Source organism: Cyprinodon tularosa, unplaced genomic scaffold, assembly GCF_016077235.1.
Source record: "Cyprinodon tularosa strain WSP-4 unplaced genomic scaffold, ASM1607723v1 ctg103, whole genome shotgun sequence".
Classification (NCBI taxonomy): domain Eukaryota; kingdom Metazoa; phylum Chordata; class Actinopteri; order Cyprinodontiformes; family Cyprinodontidae; genus Cyprinodon; species Cyprinodon tularosa.
Window position 1 is genome coordinate 619,153 of NW_024037816.1, and position 18,098 is coordinate 637,250.

General features: G+C 35.6%; 2 protein-coding genes across 2 annotated transcripts; both read left to right on the forward strand.

The window, feature by feature from the left end:
• The first annotated feature begins 1,830 nt into the window (after positions 1 to 1,830).
• On the forward strand, positions 1,831 to 8,996 carry sec11a (SEC11 homolog A, signal peptidase complex subunit). Its single transcript, XM_038280839.1, has 6 exons — positions 1,831 to 2,003; positions 3,016 to 3,125; positions 3,360 to 3,509; positions 3,702 to 3,821; positions 8,212 to 8,269; positions 8,360 to 8,996. The coding sequence occupies exons 1-6, from the start codon at positions 1,953 to 1,955 to the stop codon at positions 8,408 to 8,410; spliced, it is 540 nt and encodes a 179-aa protein (XP_038136767.1). The 5' UTR covers positions 1,831 to 1,952; the 3' UTR covers positions 8,411 to 8,996.
• Positions 8,997 to 12,583: 3,587 nt separating this feature from the next.
• On the forward strand, positions 12,584 to 13,533 carry nmbb (neuromedin Bb). The gene is made up of 3 exons (XM_038280621.1): positions 12,584 to 12,846; positions 13,008 to 13,195; positions 13,316 to 13,533. The coding sequence occupies exons 1-3, from the start codon at positions 12,681 to 12,683 to the stop codon at positions 13,367 to 13,369; spliced, it is 408 nt and encodes a 135-aa protein (XP_038136549.1). The 5' UTR covers positions 12,584 to 12,680; the 3' UTR covers positions 13,370 to 13,533.
• The last annotated feature ends 4,565 nt before the right edge of the window (positions 13,534 to 18,098 follow it).

Here is an 18,098-nt window from a genome sequence, read left to right on the forward strand (position 1 = left end):
TATATATATATATATATATATATATATATATATATATATACAGGTGCTGGTCATAAAATTAGAATATCATGAAAAAGTAGATTGATTTCAGTAATTCCATTTAAAAAGTGAAACTTGTATATTATATTCATACATTACATACAAACTCATATATTTCAGATGTTTATTTTGTTTAATTTTGATGATTACAAATGACAACAAATGAAAATCTCAAATTCATCATATCAGAAAATTAGAATATTGTGAAAAGGTTCAAAATTGATGGCCCCTGGTGCCACACTCTAATCAGCTAATTAACTCAAACCACCTGCAAAAGCCTTTAAATGGTCTTTCAGTCTAGTTCTATAGGCTACACAATCATGGGGAAGACTGCTGACTTGACAGTTGTCCAAAAGACGACCATCGACACCTTGCACAAGGAGGGCAAGACACAAAAGGTCATCGCTAAAGAGGCTGGCTGTTCACAGAGCTCAGTGTCCAAGCACATTAATAGAGAGGCGAAGGGAAGGAAAAGATGTGGTCGAAAAAAGTGTACAAGCAAGAGAGATAACCGCACCCTGGAGAGGATTGTGAAACAAAACCCATTCAAAAATGTGGGGGAGATTCACAAAGAGTGGACTGCAGCTGGAGTGAGTGCTTCAAGAACCACCACACACAGACGTATGAAAGACATGGGTTTCTGCTGTCGCATTCCTTGTGTCAAGCCACTCTTGAACCACAGACAGCGTCAGAAGCGTCTTGCCTGGGCTAAAGAGAAACAGGACTGGACTGCTGGTGAGTGGTCCAAAGTCATGTTCTCTGATGAAAGTAAATTTTGCATTTCCTTTGGAAATCAAGGTCCCAGAGTCTGGAGGAAAAGAAGAGAGGCACTTCATCCACGTTGCTTGAAGTCCAGTGTAAAGTTTCCACAGTCAGTGATGGTTTGGGGTGCCATGTCATCTGCTGGTGTTGGTCCATTGTGTTTTCTGAGGTCCAGGGTCAACGCAGCCACATACCAGGAAGTTTTAGAGCACTTCATGCTTCCTGCAGCTGACCAACTTTTTGGAGATGCAGATTTCATTTTCCAACAGGACTTGGCACCTGCACACAGTGCCAAAGCTACCAGTACCTGGTTGAAGGACCATGGTATCCCTGTTCTTAATTGGCCAGCAAACTCTCCTGACCTTAACCCCATAGAAAATCTATGGGGTATTGTGAAGAAGAAGATGCAATACACCAGACCCAACAATTCAGAAGAGCTAAAAACCACTATTAGAGCAACCTGGGCTATCATAACACCTGAGCAGTGCCACAGACTGATCGACTCCATGCCACGCTGCATTGCTGCAGTAATACAGGCCAAAGGAGGCCCAACTAAATACTGAGTGCTGTACATGCTCATACTTTTCATGTTCATACTTTTCAGTTGGCCAACATTTCTATAAATCCTTTGTTTTTATTGGTCTTCAGTAATATTCTAATTTTCTGATATGATGAATTTGAGATTTTCATTTGTTGTCATTTGTAATCATCAAAATTAAACAAAATAAACATCTGAAATATATGAGTTTGTATGTAATGTATGAATATAATATACAAGTTTCACTTTTTAAATGGAATTACTGAAATCAATCTACTTTTTCATGATATTCTAATTTTATGACCAGCACCTGTATATATATATATATATATATATATATATATATATATATATATATATATATATATATATATATATATATATATATATATATATATATGTATGTATGTATGTATGTGTGTGTGTGTAGTTTGGAAAGCCCCTCCACTTTGAACTCTCGTATCCAGAAGCGACACCTCAACCCAGTTCTCACAGGTGGGCGGGACTTCCGGTTGCAAGGACCCGGAAGATTCGCTGCCTGCATCCATATGCCCGCTACTTGTAACATATTAATGTAATTTAGACAGTTTTCTACTGTGTAGTATTAGCAAACATGTTATCTTTAGACTTTTTCGACGACGTCCGACGCATGAATAAGCGTCAGGTAGGTATCACAGCTTTAGCTTCTTCTCATCTAACGCCTGTCTCTTTGTGCGTTGAGTACCTCTAAGCTAACCACAACAAGCCGCTCCGCGCCTTATAAACGCCGCTCATTTCTCTGGACAAACCCTCTGCAGATTGAAACAATGTGTTTGCGTTTGGGGAGATTAATTTCAAACGCTTCAAAAATGAGTATAACACCGTTTGTTTATTATACAGCACACGCTGTAACAGGCTGTTATCCACATTGCTGCCGACAGATGTTGCTCCGACTAAAGCAAAGTTATAAAGATATTCACACATTCGGCTGTTTGGACCAACTACTTATCTGTGGAGCATTTCTTCTACAAAATCGAAACCTTTCTGCATGCACAGGAAGGCAGACAGTGAAATACAATCGTATTTTCCTTTAAACGAGCAGAGATACTGGCCCTGGTCTCTGGGCTCTTTAATGAAAATCCCCTGCCAGCAATGTAAAACTATTCAAAAGCTCTACTCAGGACAAGTATGTTATCATCAAAATCACTTTATATGATCTCACATATTTCATATTGGTCACATATTTCATATACCTTTCTTGGACTGGGTAAAAGTAGTTTAAAATATTGAAGGAATTTCCTAAAACCCTGTAGTCTAAGCAGAGAAAGTTAAAGGGCTTTCATTTGAATGACTTTTGTATTATATTAATAAGTAGCTAATTCCTACATAGTAATATTGTTTTAATTAATAAAGTAACTTTAAAATTAGCAATCAGAGGCACAGCACGCACATAGGGCCTCATTCTGATCACACTACTCCTTTTACTTTGCTTAAATGTGCTTACTTTTATTTTCTTTTTTTAGCCCTAAAAATAACACTAAAGCAACATTAGCTACACCACAAACAGTTTGAAGGCCATCAAACTCACAGTACACATAGAACTCTTTAGTAAAATTATTTTACAGATTTAACAAATATTCTCCAGATAACATGCTTTTGTTTATTTCTGCCTATTGAATGAGATTGCTTGCTCTCAGTTGTATTACCAGGTTTTGAACTTCGGTATGATTGTGTCTTCTGCGCTGATGATCTGGAAAGGACTGATGGTTGTCACTGGCAGCGAAAGCCCTATTGTTGTTGTCCTCAGGTAAATCTAGTATTTATTTCTGTTTTGAATTTGGATTAAACACGTTTTTGAGTTCTTGCTTTTCACCTTTACTTTAATTGCTTATGAACATATGCTGTTTGCTTCTGGCTATTTATGTTTATTTGGTTTTATTAATGTAATGTTATCCAGTCTCATCCTTTTATGTTAAGAATAAATAAAAATATATTTTAATGAAACCGACTTTTCTTGTTTTTGTTTACCTGTTTATTTTAGTGGGAGTATGGAACCAGCTTTTCACAGAGGGGATCTTCTGTTTTTGACCAATCGAGTGGAGGACCCCATCAGAGTTGGAGAGATTGTTGTCTTCAGGATAGAAGGCAGAGAGATCCCAATAGTACACAGAGTGCTGAAGATCCATGAAAAGTATGAATGCATATTTTCATATAAAAGCTTTCTTTGAATCCTGTTTTTTTTTAAATGCTATTTATTTATTTTTTGCTATCAGAATGACTCTCAGAGAAACCTCTGTGACCTTTCTAACTTATGTCACCAAGGTGGAGAAAGAGGTTTTGCATCCTCTGTGTTCTGGAAATGAGGCTGTTGATTTGTTCACAGGGAAAATGGTGACATTAAGTTCTTGACCAAAGGAGACAACAATGCAGTCGATGATAGAGGATTGTACAAGCAGGGCCAACATTGGCTGGAGAAAAAGGATGTGGTGGGACGAGCGAGGGGGTAAGTTGTTTTACTAATTTTCTACAGTGAGTTGGTATAATTTTTCTTCACAACCACAAGGCTTCACATTAAAACTAAGTGGATTTTTATAAAATCTGACCATTTTTTTTTTGGATAGAATAAGCTTTTATTTCCTCTTTTGACAAATCTCAAAATATTAAGTAAAGAATCGAGTGAGTATTTTAACATTTGTTGTACTTGTTATAGTTTCTTATATGGCTGAATGATTTTACCTAAAATCTAAATTGCGATTATTTTTTTGCCAAAATTGCGATTTTATTTTGATTCTCATTTGCACTTGTAGATGTTTTACCCCAGGCTTTTGGTTTTTGACAGCTTGCTTGCCCAGAGCCTATTGTTACATGGCATTTCTGTAACTATTGTATGAGAAAGTGTTTACCTTTACTTGCTTGCGTGAATTTGTGTGCTGGCTGCAACTCCTTCTTCCTTTCTGTGTGGCGACAAACCCACTTCAAGCATTTAATCGGCATCTAAAGGCCTGGAGGGAGACATTTAATCTCTTACTCTTGTTAAAAATAGATTTAATAGTGATTAAAAATCAGTGCCTCTGCGATTTGAAAATCGTGTTTTCATAAATTGCAATTATATTGCAAATGTATTTAATTGCCCAGCCCTTGTTCCTTTAATGTTTTATTTCCTTACCATGCATGGCTGAAAACGGGTATATCTTTCAGATTCATAATCAATCAAAGCAGTTAAGAGATATTTGTAAATTGGATTCAGTCTAAATATTTTAATCTTAGCTGCTCTTTGGCTTTAATTTAATCAGTCGTTTACTATTTTTAAAACATCCCAAGACAAAGCAGAACCATCTCAAGTGTAAAATGTAGCCCGTTGAAATGTCTAGTCATAATCATTGCAACATCTTTTTGAGTTGAAGACACATCGAGCACATAGCGGTGTGTTGCATCAGTGGATGTGTTTTATACAACAGATACCAGCTTGTAAGAGGAGTGGTTTTAAGAATATTTTTTTTTTAATTATTTTCTTTGGATTAGTTGGATATGAGGAAGCACAATGGCTGCTACTACACTGATAGTTCAGTTTTTTTTTTACCTCTCTGGTCTAGTTTGCAACAGCAGTGTAAGTTTAATCATCATCAAAGTCATTCATGCCTGTCAAACTAGATTTACTTTGTCAAACACAAAATTATTTTCCTTTTTACATTTTGTTCAAACATTTTGTAGAAACATATTTTTGTGAGAATATGGTTAAAGTTCATCATAGTATGTTCAGAATATGAAAGGGCATTCTTAAAAATAAATCAGCTTTTATGAATTTTCTGTTCATTTATTGTTTTTGGAAGTGTATTGTGGCAACTGAGAATTAAGTGTTCACAAAAGAGAGGGACATTCAGTACAATTCTGCGAGCGGATTGCGTATCTGCCTCTCATGTCGAGTTTATAGCCAATCACAGCAGCTGTAGCAGCTTAATTCTTTCGCAACTAGCGGAGTAGACTTATAAATCAAAATCTTACCAAATGCGGTCAGGGAGAACATGCTAACATCCCTCTATCCACAAAGGCAAAAATAGTTTCCTTTTGCTTGTTTTTCAAAAAGAGATGGCGTGTATTCCAGCTAAAACCTGCACAGCCATGTTTGTTTTGCTTCAGCCTCTGCTTGATGCGCTGACATCATACATGTTACTGCATTTTGTTGGTCCGAAACATTTCTGTATTGAGGTTAACGCATCTGCTTGCTCCTGGCAAGATGTATTTGTGGGGAGTTTGGGAATTTTGCTTGCAAGCTAATAGATTTGGTCTTTCCCCTACCATAATCCAAGGCGGATGCCCCCCCTCCTCGATTGAGCCCGCCATTCCTGCATGCTTTATTCGTCACTGACACATAATGATGCTGAATCACATGCAGGATAAGTGACCGTTTTTGAGAGGTAGTGGAAAAGGGGGCTTATGTTATGCAGGGTCACTAGGCTAATAATTGTAATCATTGAATGTATTAGCATGTTTTTAGTTGTGGAATTGCAGCAAAGAACGATCATTTAATGTACTTTATAGGGATTTTCTACATGCTACCTCTGGAATGGCAGTATCTCACATTTTTAATACAATGAATGCAAGAGTTGTTCTTCTGTTTCGGCCACACTTGCAGTCAGTCCCCCTTTAGAGTCGCAGCTAAAATCTGTTTGATGATGAGTTTGCAAGTGTGAGAAGAAAACTGAGCTGACCTCAGTCACAGTCAAGCAATCTGAAATTTTAAGATCTAATTGTTAGCTGTCATGCAGTGTAAACTAATTATGGAGGACCAACTCTGCCATATTTAAAAATAAATACAGAAATAAATAAATGCTCAATAAATATATAAGCATACAATTAATTGCCAACAAAATTCCAACAAACAAATAAATGTAAGTAGAAATTAAATTATGCAGTGAGACATAAATGTATATAACTTTTAATAAAGAAGCCAATTAAAAGTTATATACATTTATGTCTCACTGTATAATTTAATTTCTACTTACATTTATTTGTTTGTTGGAATTTTGTTGGCAATTAATTGTATGCTTATATATTTATAGAGCATTTATTTATTTCTGTATTTATTTTTAAATATGGCAGAGTTGGTCCTCCATAACTAATAACAAAATCAACTGTAAATGCATGGGTTGCCAAAGGCCAGTGGAGAATAAAAACACAGACAGCAGTTTTGATCTGGATATTTTCTAAACTTTATTTGTAGCTAACCAATAAAATGAACATAAATGTCAAACAGCACTGGTTATAAGTAATTTCAATAACAAAGTGCTGAAAAACAAACATAACAGAGATACTCGTATTTATAACTAAAACACGTTAAGGGGGAGCATCTTGATAGCTTATATATTGAATGTAACGTTAACGGGACTAAATTAATGAATCTGATTATTCTGAATGATGTATTTCCATGTCGAATAAACATTTTTACTAAACTCGCTTCACTTGTTTTTGACTGATCCATATTTCCAGCCGAAATGTTCTTTAAAATAAAAATTTCCGATTAAAACTTACAGTGACAGTAATTACAAAACCCACAAACATTCTGAAATACATGCTCCATATTTTCAATGACGTTATAACCAGCAATAGGATAAACATTACCTAGAACATGATCAGTTGTGGATTAAACTTGACATATTTTAGATTATATCATATTTTTTCAGTTTGTGAGGAAGATGAACAGTAATTTATCCTATCTGAATATCTAAGAATATCTTGTATTACTGCACCTACTGGCATGTTTGTTCCTTCAAACTGTTGCTCCCTTCAATTGGTCTCTAAAAAGCAATCCCATATTCTGTTCTGTTGAAAAGTTGACTGTTAAATCTAGGGCTAAACAATTGGATTAATCGATTATTGAAATAATAATGTGATAATTTAGTATTCAAAATATTAACTGGAGCATAGAGAATCTAAAACATGCCTTTAACTGACAGAGCAACCCATTTGGAGCAGTAATTATATCAAAATTGTATACATAATAATATATAAACATATATAAACGTTTACATTTAAGATTAAAAAACATTTTTGCCTGTCAATATGCTCTATCCAGAACTGCTGAAGTGGAAAAGTTTTAGTTTCATCATGTTTAATTTAGTAAAAAAGAAGAATCCTTTTTAAGGAACCCTTGGATTTCTGATTATTAACTTAAAAGATTATCAACAGATTAATTCATTCGCAAAATATTCTTTAGTTGCAGCCCTTATTACCCAGTCGTGACAAAAAGGATGTCTTGGTGTGAGCACCCAGTGATAAAGTTGTCGTGTTACCCCAGCTAAATGGTAATTCCACCTCGCTCTCAAGGTTTAGCCTGATGTTCTTAATCTATTCTTCAAATTCAAAGTAAGAAACTTCTTAGATTTCTTTTTAAATATACCTTTATAACAAGTAGTACTTTTAGCTCCCATAAGTTCGGATTCTATTTAAACTTATTTAAAGGAGGGATTTTGGATCTAATAGCTTGGCTCATTAATATCAGGAAACCATGTAATCATGAGCCTATTACTGAATATTGTAAGGACTGGATCAGTTACAATGCAGCTGCACTTACACATAGTATGGAAAGCGCTAGAGGTTTTTGGAATAGTAGTTAGTGCAGACAGTGTGGAAATAATAGAATAAATTGATTTATATTTGCTTGGCTGTTTTAAAAATTGCTTGGCTGCTTTTATTACCAGATGGAAAAGCTGTGGATCGGTTCTGCGATGAGAATTGTTGGTTTGATTCCGGCTTCTTCAAACCTACCAGTTGATGAATTAATGGATCAAAGTTTTTTTTAAAGATTGTGAAAAATGATTTGAGTGGTTAGGAATAGAGAACAACCAAACAAATTTACATTATACATCAGTAAGACAATGTTTTATATTTTCCAGGTTTGTGCCATATATTGGGATTGTCACCATCCTCATGAATGATTACCCGAAGTTCAAAGTAAGTTTCTTCTCTAATAGGTAACAGTTATTTATTTGCTTTAGTTTGGATCTGTTGTGTCTAAAGTATTGGTTTGTTTGCTTCCCTCAGTATGCTGTGCTCTTCATGCTGGGTCTTTTCGTTTTGGTCCACCGGGAGTGAGACAATCAGCACTGAAGATGGCTATAAACTGCGTCCAGAAAACCTCAGTCATGCCTTTCAAACCAGATTTACTTTTTCAAAACCAACATAATTGTTCTTTTTTTTTTTTTTTTTTTACCATTTGTTAATTATTTTTTTTTGTAGAAACATGGTTAGTCTTTGCATTCTCAAAAGTCCAAATATTTTTGTGATAATATAGTTAAAGTTCACTTTAGTATGTTATCTTCAAAAGGTGAAATGGCATTCTTAAAAATAAATCAGCTTTTGTGAATTTCCTATTCATTTATTGTGTCTGGAAGTGTATTGTGGCAACTGAAAATTAACTTAATATGTTATCTGGTTAGCATAATTTTGTAGTTACATAAACTGTTGTATTTTGTTTGGCCCCTCACAACAGGACCAATTTTTTTATTAATGTAAACGGTTCATCCTTTTTGGAAAGAAAAAAAAAACTTCATTTTGATTTGTAGATTTATGACGATATGTTTAACAAACCTTTTTACAAGTCTGTATTGGAAATGAAAATAGTGTATGTCATCACTGAGAGACCTACATTAAAATAAACGTTTCAAAGTTCTTGGTAAAATGTTTCTTTATGAACTCTTTCCAAAAATCTAGTAAATGTAACTGTTAAAGATATTTTTTCAGACTGAAAAATTTCTTATAAACCAAGTTTTCAATATCAAGCTTCCCAACAGTTTAGTTAACTATAAAAGGTAACTTTTTAAAGATTATGCTGAAAATTTTGTAAGAAAAGGGCTTATTTTGGTAAATGTCTTAATGGCCAAAGTTGGAGATCTGTCGGTTGGTTTATATGGGTGGAATATCCTTCTATATATTTTATATGGGGACAGTAAAGTGGTCTTGTATTATTAAAATAAATAACTTCCATATGCAACGAAAACTATAAGCTATTTTAGATTAACCTTAATAAATGCTTAATTAGTTAAATTAGCAAGACTAAAACTGATTCTGTCTGTAGGGCAGGACAAGTTTGTTCATAAAGCCCCATGCATAACAAAGACAATTCTGAGGCAAATAACAAATGTTTAACAAAGAATATGAATTACAAATTTCTCAAACAGATTCTATGATTTATTCTTTGATTAAGAGCTGCTGTAAATAAACATCTTTCCAGGATTTTCTCAGGATTTCAGGGTACAGGCTTACCAGCTGAGGAACATGGGAAGTAAATCCTGCCTCATCTTGTAGTTTTGTGGTCCTGGAAGCTGAATAAAAAGGTCTCTAAATTTTTCGTATTTCTGTCTCATTCACACTTGACAATTTACACTGAAATGAGTGTAAGTGTTTTTTTGAGAACAATGGGATAAATTCAGAATCCATTTTGCAATTAAATACAATAATAAATACAATTCCTACCATAAAACATGGTGGTGATGGCATCATGCTGAGGTGATACAATTTTCCAGCAAGGACAGAGGCTACAGTCACAGTTAATGGAAAAGTTCTTAAAATACAGGGTAAGAACAGAGGGAGAGATTTACCATTAGGCAATACTAGGCAGTTGCCTAGGGCCCCAAGTTCATGGGAGCCCCATAAAACTCTATATGTATGGCTAATACAACTATTCCTTATTTGTGCACATTAATTGTGTTTTTGATAAAGATCCTTTCGCTAAAATGCCATCAGAACGCTTATAAAATTAAGTGTGTCTCACTGTCCACCATATTGGATCAGTCCATTTGCTGCACATATTCAGAAATGTCCAGCAAAACATTTGAAAAGAAACAGTGCAAAGAGCAGTGTTTCCAACTTAGCGCTTTTGCCGCTATATTTAGCAACTTTTCAGACCCCTCTAGCACTTTAATTTCAAAAAAGCACCCAGCAGCAACTGTTTTCTGCTACTGGAGACTTTGGCGACAACATATAAATGCAGCGAGCTCTGCTCTCCAGAGCAAGTAGATTGGCTCTCCTCTCTCTTGTCTGCTGTTATGATTCATACAGCTATTATTTCATTTAACTGAAAATGGAGAACAGATAAGCAGATCATGGCTTGTCTAGAGTGAAAAAAAGGACTGGGTTATTTACTTTTGCTGTCGCCTTTTTGCAAACACAGGAAGGAGCAATCAGCTAAGTGAGCTCAGTTCTTGGAAAAAATCTTTCATTCCTTTTAAAACGGAATGAAAAGTCAGTTGAGTACAAAACATACAGAGGAAAACAACAAGAAGAGAGGGACAAAACGTAGAACAAATAATTTATATCAATTCTTTTTAAATTTCTCTATCTGTATAATAGGTGTGTTTTATGTGTTGTCCTCTCAATTCAGAGGGCCCCCTGCCTGTGTTTGCCTAGGGCCCCCAATTTACTAAATCCGCCCCTGGGTGAGAAAAAATGTTAGAAGCTGTTAGAAAACCTCAGTTTTAATCTGAAGGTTCAAATTTCAGTTTAACAGCTTCACAAGCCTAGTTAAGAAGTCGGTTATCTTTCATAAAGTTAAAAACCAGGAAAATAAAGTAGGAACATGTAAGAGGTGTTTTACCGAGTGCCGTGTTTAACTGTGTTCAGAGGTCAGAATGACCATTTAGTATTCCAATATGCTGTCACACCAGTGGTCATGATAACACAAGGTTAATTAAACCTAAACTATGTATTTTAGCTCTACCTCAGCATCTATACATCAGTCGCTTTGATCCTGAAGTGCCAAGGCAAGTGTCTTGGCCTGGTCCATTCAACTTCTGAGCTTGGGCACTGTGATGCTGTGATGTTCAGACAGTCTTCTAATTAGAGTGACATTCAACTGTGCAGAATTTACCAAATCTCAATATGCGTGTTAATGTCAAAGGTTATTAAAAGAGCAAGACAGAAGCTGCGGCTCCTTCACAATACCCCAACTTTAGCACCCTGAAGTGAGGAAGAGGCCATCTGTCTCATCAGCTCTAAATTAGCAGTGAGAATCAGCAGGTTCTCCTGTCCTCTTGGAAGTGACGATGAGCGTAGTAGCACGGCTCAACTGGCCAAATGTCATATGGCTTGATGCAATGGCGTAACAACACAACAATAAGCAACATTATCTGGGTGGGCCCATGAAGTACAACACCCCAGTCTACTCTGGGTTACCCATAGTTCCAAGTCGTATTGTAAAAAATAAAATACTCAAATACATCATTCTTTTAATATCGTTATTGCGGTTTGAAACACATTATATGAGTGTATTTTTTACCAACCGTCTAATGAACTATACATAGTTATTAACATAGTAATTAAAAGTACCACTGTCTACTTTGCTATTGGTGTCGTGTTTAAATGGCTCACTATCATGTTGAAATCTGCCATGTGTTGGGGTATAAATAAGGTCGATCTGTACAGTATCAGGTGGATTTAGGAGGAATTTTTTACACCATTACATCTGCAAAGAGACATCCTAGTATATGATTGCGCATGGGGCCCCGAAGAGGTTGGGGGTCCCTAAGCAACTGCAGTCCCTGATTACCGATAGTTACGCCATTGGCCTGATGTAAACGGGCCAAATTGGGCCCCTGGAATGTAGATATGAGGTGAACCTGAGCAATTTGCATTTTGTTTATCAGAGATGCAACTCGAGCCGAAATGCACAACATTTAAGGAATAAAATAATGGCTTCACATATATAGGCTAATTAAAATAAACAGAATAAACAGAATTCCTGAGTTTCATTCGTGTAAGTACCGAAGAGGATTAGGGCCACTGAAAAAAAGTTAACTAATTATTTAATTTTATTTCAGTATATTATGAGAAAAAAGTCAGAATTCTGAGGAAAAAAGCCAGACTTTTTTCCTCAGAATTCTGACTTTAATCTCAGAATTCTGACTCAGAATTCAGAAAATCAGAATACTGACTTTAATCTCAGAATTCTGACTTTTTTCCACATATTATACTGAGATAAAATTTAAAAAACAGTAACAATCCTCTTCCGTATGCAAGCCATAAGGACGAGAGCGCGTAAAATATTAATTCAGTTTTCGTTTTGTTCAAATATAATAAAATCCACATGAAAGTAAATCCAAGAGTAAAAAAAAAATAATAATATGATGCTGATGTTTTTTTTACACCTTCGTTTAGGTCCTAAATTACGCACATCCTTCTGGTCTCATCTTTACGCAGCAGTGAAGGAGAAGTAAGCGCAGCCCCTAAAGAGAGCCCACCCCATCCAATAGAAGCTATAAAAGCAGGATGAATCTGCAGCGATCCATCACTAACAGGAGCCGTTTGGGGGGAAAAAAATATTTAAAAAAACTGCGCTAAGGAGAACCGATCCACAGTCCTGCTTGAGATGAGAGGACTCACGCTTAGAAATGTTTGCCACTGTGGCTTATTTACTTATCTCGTCTTGTTCTCTTTCATGTCTTTGAGTGCTGCTGTCAGTTTCGACTTGACTGAGCTGAGGAATAAAGTTGCGAAAATCAAAGTAAATCCTAGAGGCAATCTTTGGGCAACAGGTAAGATACAGAAATATTCAAAGTTTTAAATATGCAATATCAAGTTTGAAACTTTTACGCACATGTTCAGTCGGGTTCTCAGATGTTTTCCCTTTAAATTGTCCAGTCAACGTGGATAGAAGTCAAATGAGGGATTTTTGTTTTTATTTATTGTTTGGCAGGGCATTTTATGGGGAAGAAAAGTGTGATGGAAACCCCTCTGCTGCCTTCCCCCGAGGAGTGGGCTGTGGACGCGCTGGAAATCAGTCTCCCGGCCGCGCAGAGCTCGCTTGGGGAGCTTTTCCAAGAGTTTCTGCGGGTGGCGTTAAAGGCGCAGGTGGACACAGACGAGAGCCGTTTGAAAAATCAGGTAAAGACACAAAAGTTTACCTTCTCTCAATTTTATTTTCTGATTTTTTTTTTTTTTTTTTTTTTTTTTTTTATCATTCTTTTCTCAAATCTCATTTGATGTTTCCACTTTTTGTTTCAGGAAGCGGAGTTTCTAGCGAAGATCTTAGAAAACTACATCCAGAGCAAAAAGTGACGATGAAGTTTGGCGGTGGCACGCATGGACTGGAGACCTAAAATGATTTGCAAATAAAATATCCAGAAACAAGCTATTATTTTTCTGCTCGTAATGATTAAAATCTGCTGTAACCACCAACCTGTCACATTAAACTGTTTTTTTCAGTCAATATATATACATTACATGTTGTTTATTTATTTGGGCTCTTTTTATTTGATAATAAAAAACTGAAAATGTAGCAGGTAAATTATATAAGGATGAACTCTAACTAAAAAATAAAGCATTTTAATTCTCCTCTAAATGTTCCTCTGGGCAATGCTAAAAAAGAATGACCCAAAACCCCCTCTGGTGAAATAAGCTTGACTCACACTCTTATTTATTTAGGAGCCAAAAGATTTGACCACCAGCTCTCAAATGAACATAAGACATTTTAAGCAATTACAGCTGATAGAATGAGTTGGTCCAAAGATTTCAGAATCTGCTCTGTTAGATTTCCTTCCACAAGGGGTTTAATGTGACCTTTTCTCTTATTTATAGAGCCATTACCAACATTTGTTTGTTTTATTACTTTGTGTCTGTTCATTCTTATATAAGTACTCATGTAGGCAGCTTACATAAATCAAAATTCTTAGCTCCCTGAGCATTTCAACATGAAATCGATTGCTTTTTCTTTCCTCTGCATAGAAGTTTGATCTCTCGATCAATAGAAGCAAAGTGAGATGGTTCATGCGGAATAGACTATTGCCTCGGGCGATAGTCTATTCCGTTTAATACATCAGGCTATTTCAGTGTCGTTCCCACAATGCCCCATCCATCTTACTTTTTATATATTCAAAGAATAAAATTTGCACATTGTCTGAAGCTTTCAGAGGTCTGCTGTCAGGAGATGCTTGGGTGTCCCTAAGTGAACCTTCAGGATCTAATCCGGAAACTGTTATTTTTCTTCTGATTTCACAGACTTTGTCTAATAACTTCTGACAAATGCCTATTAAGCTGTCAGGGTCATTTTTAAGGCTGTTGTCATGTGGTTGAGACGTGCTAACAATTATTTAACAAGAGGTGTTAATCTAAATTCCCCCTTTCGTTCTTCAGGGTTAAAGTATAAACTTTAAAATCAACATTAAAAACATCAGAATTATTTTGTTTTTAAGGACTGAAATCTTGATGTGTACATGTAGGTTAGTAGAAATATGGCCTCTCAAACCACCAGCTTTAAGAATACATCTCCAGGTGCAAAAATGTAGAAAAGTAGGTTAGTAGGCCTTGGAAAATAGGATTCAATTTATTTAACAAGAGGCCACTAAAGGCAAGAAACTATGTTCTGGATAATATCTTTGCTGTATTGTTGGGGTTAAAATGTGTCCTCTAGCAAAATATTTTTCTCCAATATTACAGCGAGTATTAGGATGGGGACTTCAATTAAAAACTGAATTTGTAGTTAATCTAAAATGGCAGGCTATTAGGCTTGCTACAAAATACAGTTATGTATGTTGATAGAATAATTAGACTTTGGCTATATTGGTGATGCATGGAGGGAGGGGGTGTTATAAATGTGTAATTCTGTGTCTCATGATTGAAGTTGCAGATCCAAACAGGTTTGGATAAAATTGTTATTTGTTGAGGTTGTGTTTTCGCACCTTCTGAGCATGTGCTTCATCACTCCTAAGGGACTGTAAGAGCTGCTGTCTTTTCCCAAGGACTAAGTAGATGTTACTATCTAAAATTGTTGTACCTGCCATGTTTCTTCATAAATTTACAGTTTGCTTTCATCATAGGCAATAGGAGAAAATTATTTGAAAATATTTCTGTTTGGAAATGTACTTAGAAAAACATCTGATTATTTGTCTATCAACTCATCCTGCTGAATGGGAAAGAGTTTTATGACAGAGGGAAGAAGTCTTTTGTTCCAGAATCCCAAATGGGACTACTGGGTCGCTCCACATATGTGGTCCATCCTGATAAAGAAGTAGGTTTAGAAAATGGAGGAATGGGTGTGGTTCATTTGGCATTTAACTGAAACAGACGATTAATCTTCTAACAGTCCTGTTAATGAACAGACATCCATCCAATTATTCATAAGAAAATCCACTTTTCCTTCTTTAATTCTGTTACGGCTCTGTGTTGTCTTTGTTATTCCTGTTTCAGCAATGGACATCTAGATGTGGACATCTTTTAAATTTTTTTCTTTTAATTGAGCCCAGGCTCAGTTAGATCTGATGGAGAGCATCTGTGAACAGCACATTTTACTCTCTGACACAGACTCTTAGGGAAATTTTGATAAACTGAGTCATTCTTACACAAGACTTTGACCTTAAAATAGCTCACACCAATATGCTGTCCTACTGCATTACCCTGTGTTAAGCTGCAACAGTCTTCCCATCTACTCCGATCAGCCACCATGTCCTGACAGGAAAAAAAATCCCAACATCATGATGCTGGGGAATCCATTTTAACCCATCAAGATGTTTCTTCCCACTGTGACGGGTACTTTCAATCCTATAGATGCACAAAGGAGCGCTATGGCAGATCCTTCCTCCTAGAAGCTCTTAGACCTCATAAACGTCACAGCTTCCAAACAAACACAAGACATGTTAACATCCCTGCTGTTATTTGCAAAGCTTTCCTCTTGCTGTTTTTATTTCCTCTCTCTCTATATATATATTCTTTAATTCTTTCGGTTTATACATTGATGTTAATCTGCACTGATTTTCCTCTTTTTGTCTCTTTGCTGCTAGTATACCTACGTTTCTCAAACAAGGGACAATAAAGGTTATATCTGTTCTATTCTAATTTGCTGCCTCACCTATGTAGTTTTTTGTACGTAGTCTGCTATACCTCTTTGAAGAAGTCAGTTACATATATTTTAAGGTCATTGTTGTGTCATTCCCATCAATGCATCTCAGAAATAGTCGATGAACTTGGAAGTGATAATTTCATGTCCTGTTTCATGAACAATCTCAGTACCCCTCTGGACTGGCAAACATGTTGCTGCTTGTTGGTGTGATAAATGATCTTCTCTCTTTCACACCTTAATAAGTGATAAATTCCAGATTACTTTAGTGTGAGCATCTTTACACAATTCTATCTTTCTGTAATTAAAATGATTTTTACATTTGCTCCATTTGATTGCCTGTAGGAACAGGTGTAATAGTAAATGCTTGAGTGATTATATCATTGCTCTGCCTTCACCATTTTGTAATTAGGTGAACTTAAGGTCTGTGTTAATTTAAAGAGGTGCTTGTCTTTACTTGATGGGTTTCTGGGTCCTGCTTTACTTCATTTGTTTTTTAGGTATGAGCTTACCTGTCTTTGTAAAGGCTGTTTTAACAATAGCACAATAATAAGCATTTAAACGTTCTGTAAACTTCACAGTGAGGGTGTATGCACTATCAGCAGATAGACACAGCTTCTGATGTTTGTTAGTTTCCGTCTAGTTCAGCTTGAACACCAACAGCTGACAGAAACAAATGCAGCAAGAGTTTACTCTATAAAACTGAGGCTTTGGGCATTGAGTCAAGTCATGACTGAGTGAGTGGCACAGCTCTTTATTAATATGTCTCTATCACACATGGGGCACAACATGGATATGCTCTGCAGTTATTTACATCTAGAATATTTATGTTATTTAAATAAGCATCCTCAAAAGTCTTCTTTTTCCCAACATCCAAAATCGCCTGAGTACTTCATCATAAAATACAAACCCATTGTGTAAAACTAGTGATGATACACTGCCACCCTCTGGTATGAAAACATTAACTGCAATGGCTTTCCAATACTGACTGAAGAGTTAATTTTCAGGGCTTTAAAAATACATTAAAAAAAAGAAGAAAAAAGGTAGGAGAGCGACAAGATGGATTAAAGTCATATAATATTCAGTGGTACAAATTCAGCCCTGACCTGTATTAAATGTTTTGGTCAAAAATCATTTGTCAAATTAGATAAATAAATTAGGCTTTTTGAAAGGGTATAGTCAGAATGGAGCATTTATCTTTTTAAAAGGTCTATTCTTTATTCCTAATGATTATCAAACTATTAATCGTATTTCAGATTTGATTTATATGGTGGCAGTGAAAGAGTACATCTGAGATTCTTCACAAATAGAACGTCATTTGTTGGAATCTCTAGACCCACTCTTCCTTGTAAGAGATTCCTAATCTAATTGTAACTTTATCCAGCTTAAATAATGAAAGATCAAGAAGAATTAAACAATTTATTATTTTACATTTGTAATAAATTTCTTACTTCAATTCATAAACATTTTCAAATGTCAGGTTACTGGTCCAATCCTTAGTTATTTTGACCAGAGAGAATAGATTAGAATAGAATAGAATAGAAAATCCCTTTATTGTCCCACAATGGGAAATTTCTGGTGTTTACAGCAGCAAAACGATTATAGAAAAAACAAAAATGGTCATACAATTTCTAATGTTTAGCAGGATGTTAACTTCAGAAATGAAATGTATGAAATTATTTTTATGGTTCAATCAGGATGGAAATCAATATAAGCAATCAAGGGACAAAATCTATCAATTTAGGTAAATTTACTCAGAAACCTATTCATCCAACTGTCTTTTGTATTCTTTTAGCATCCCGGCAGACTTAGAGAACACTTCCTACTGCAGCTTGGACATGAGAAGAGCAGCAACAGATGGTTAAAAGTGAATCAAGATCTTGCTGCCTTAAAACTAGTAAAACAATCTATTTTAGGTATGTTATCTAAATAATACTGGAGGGAAATAGAAAGTTC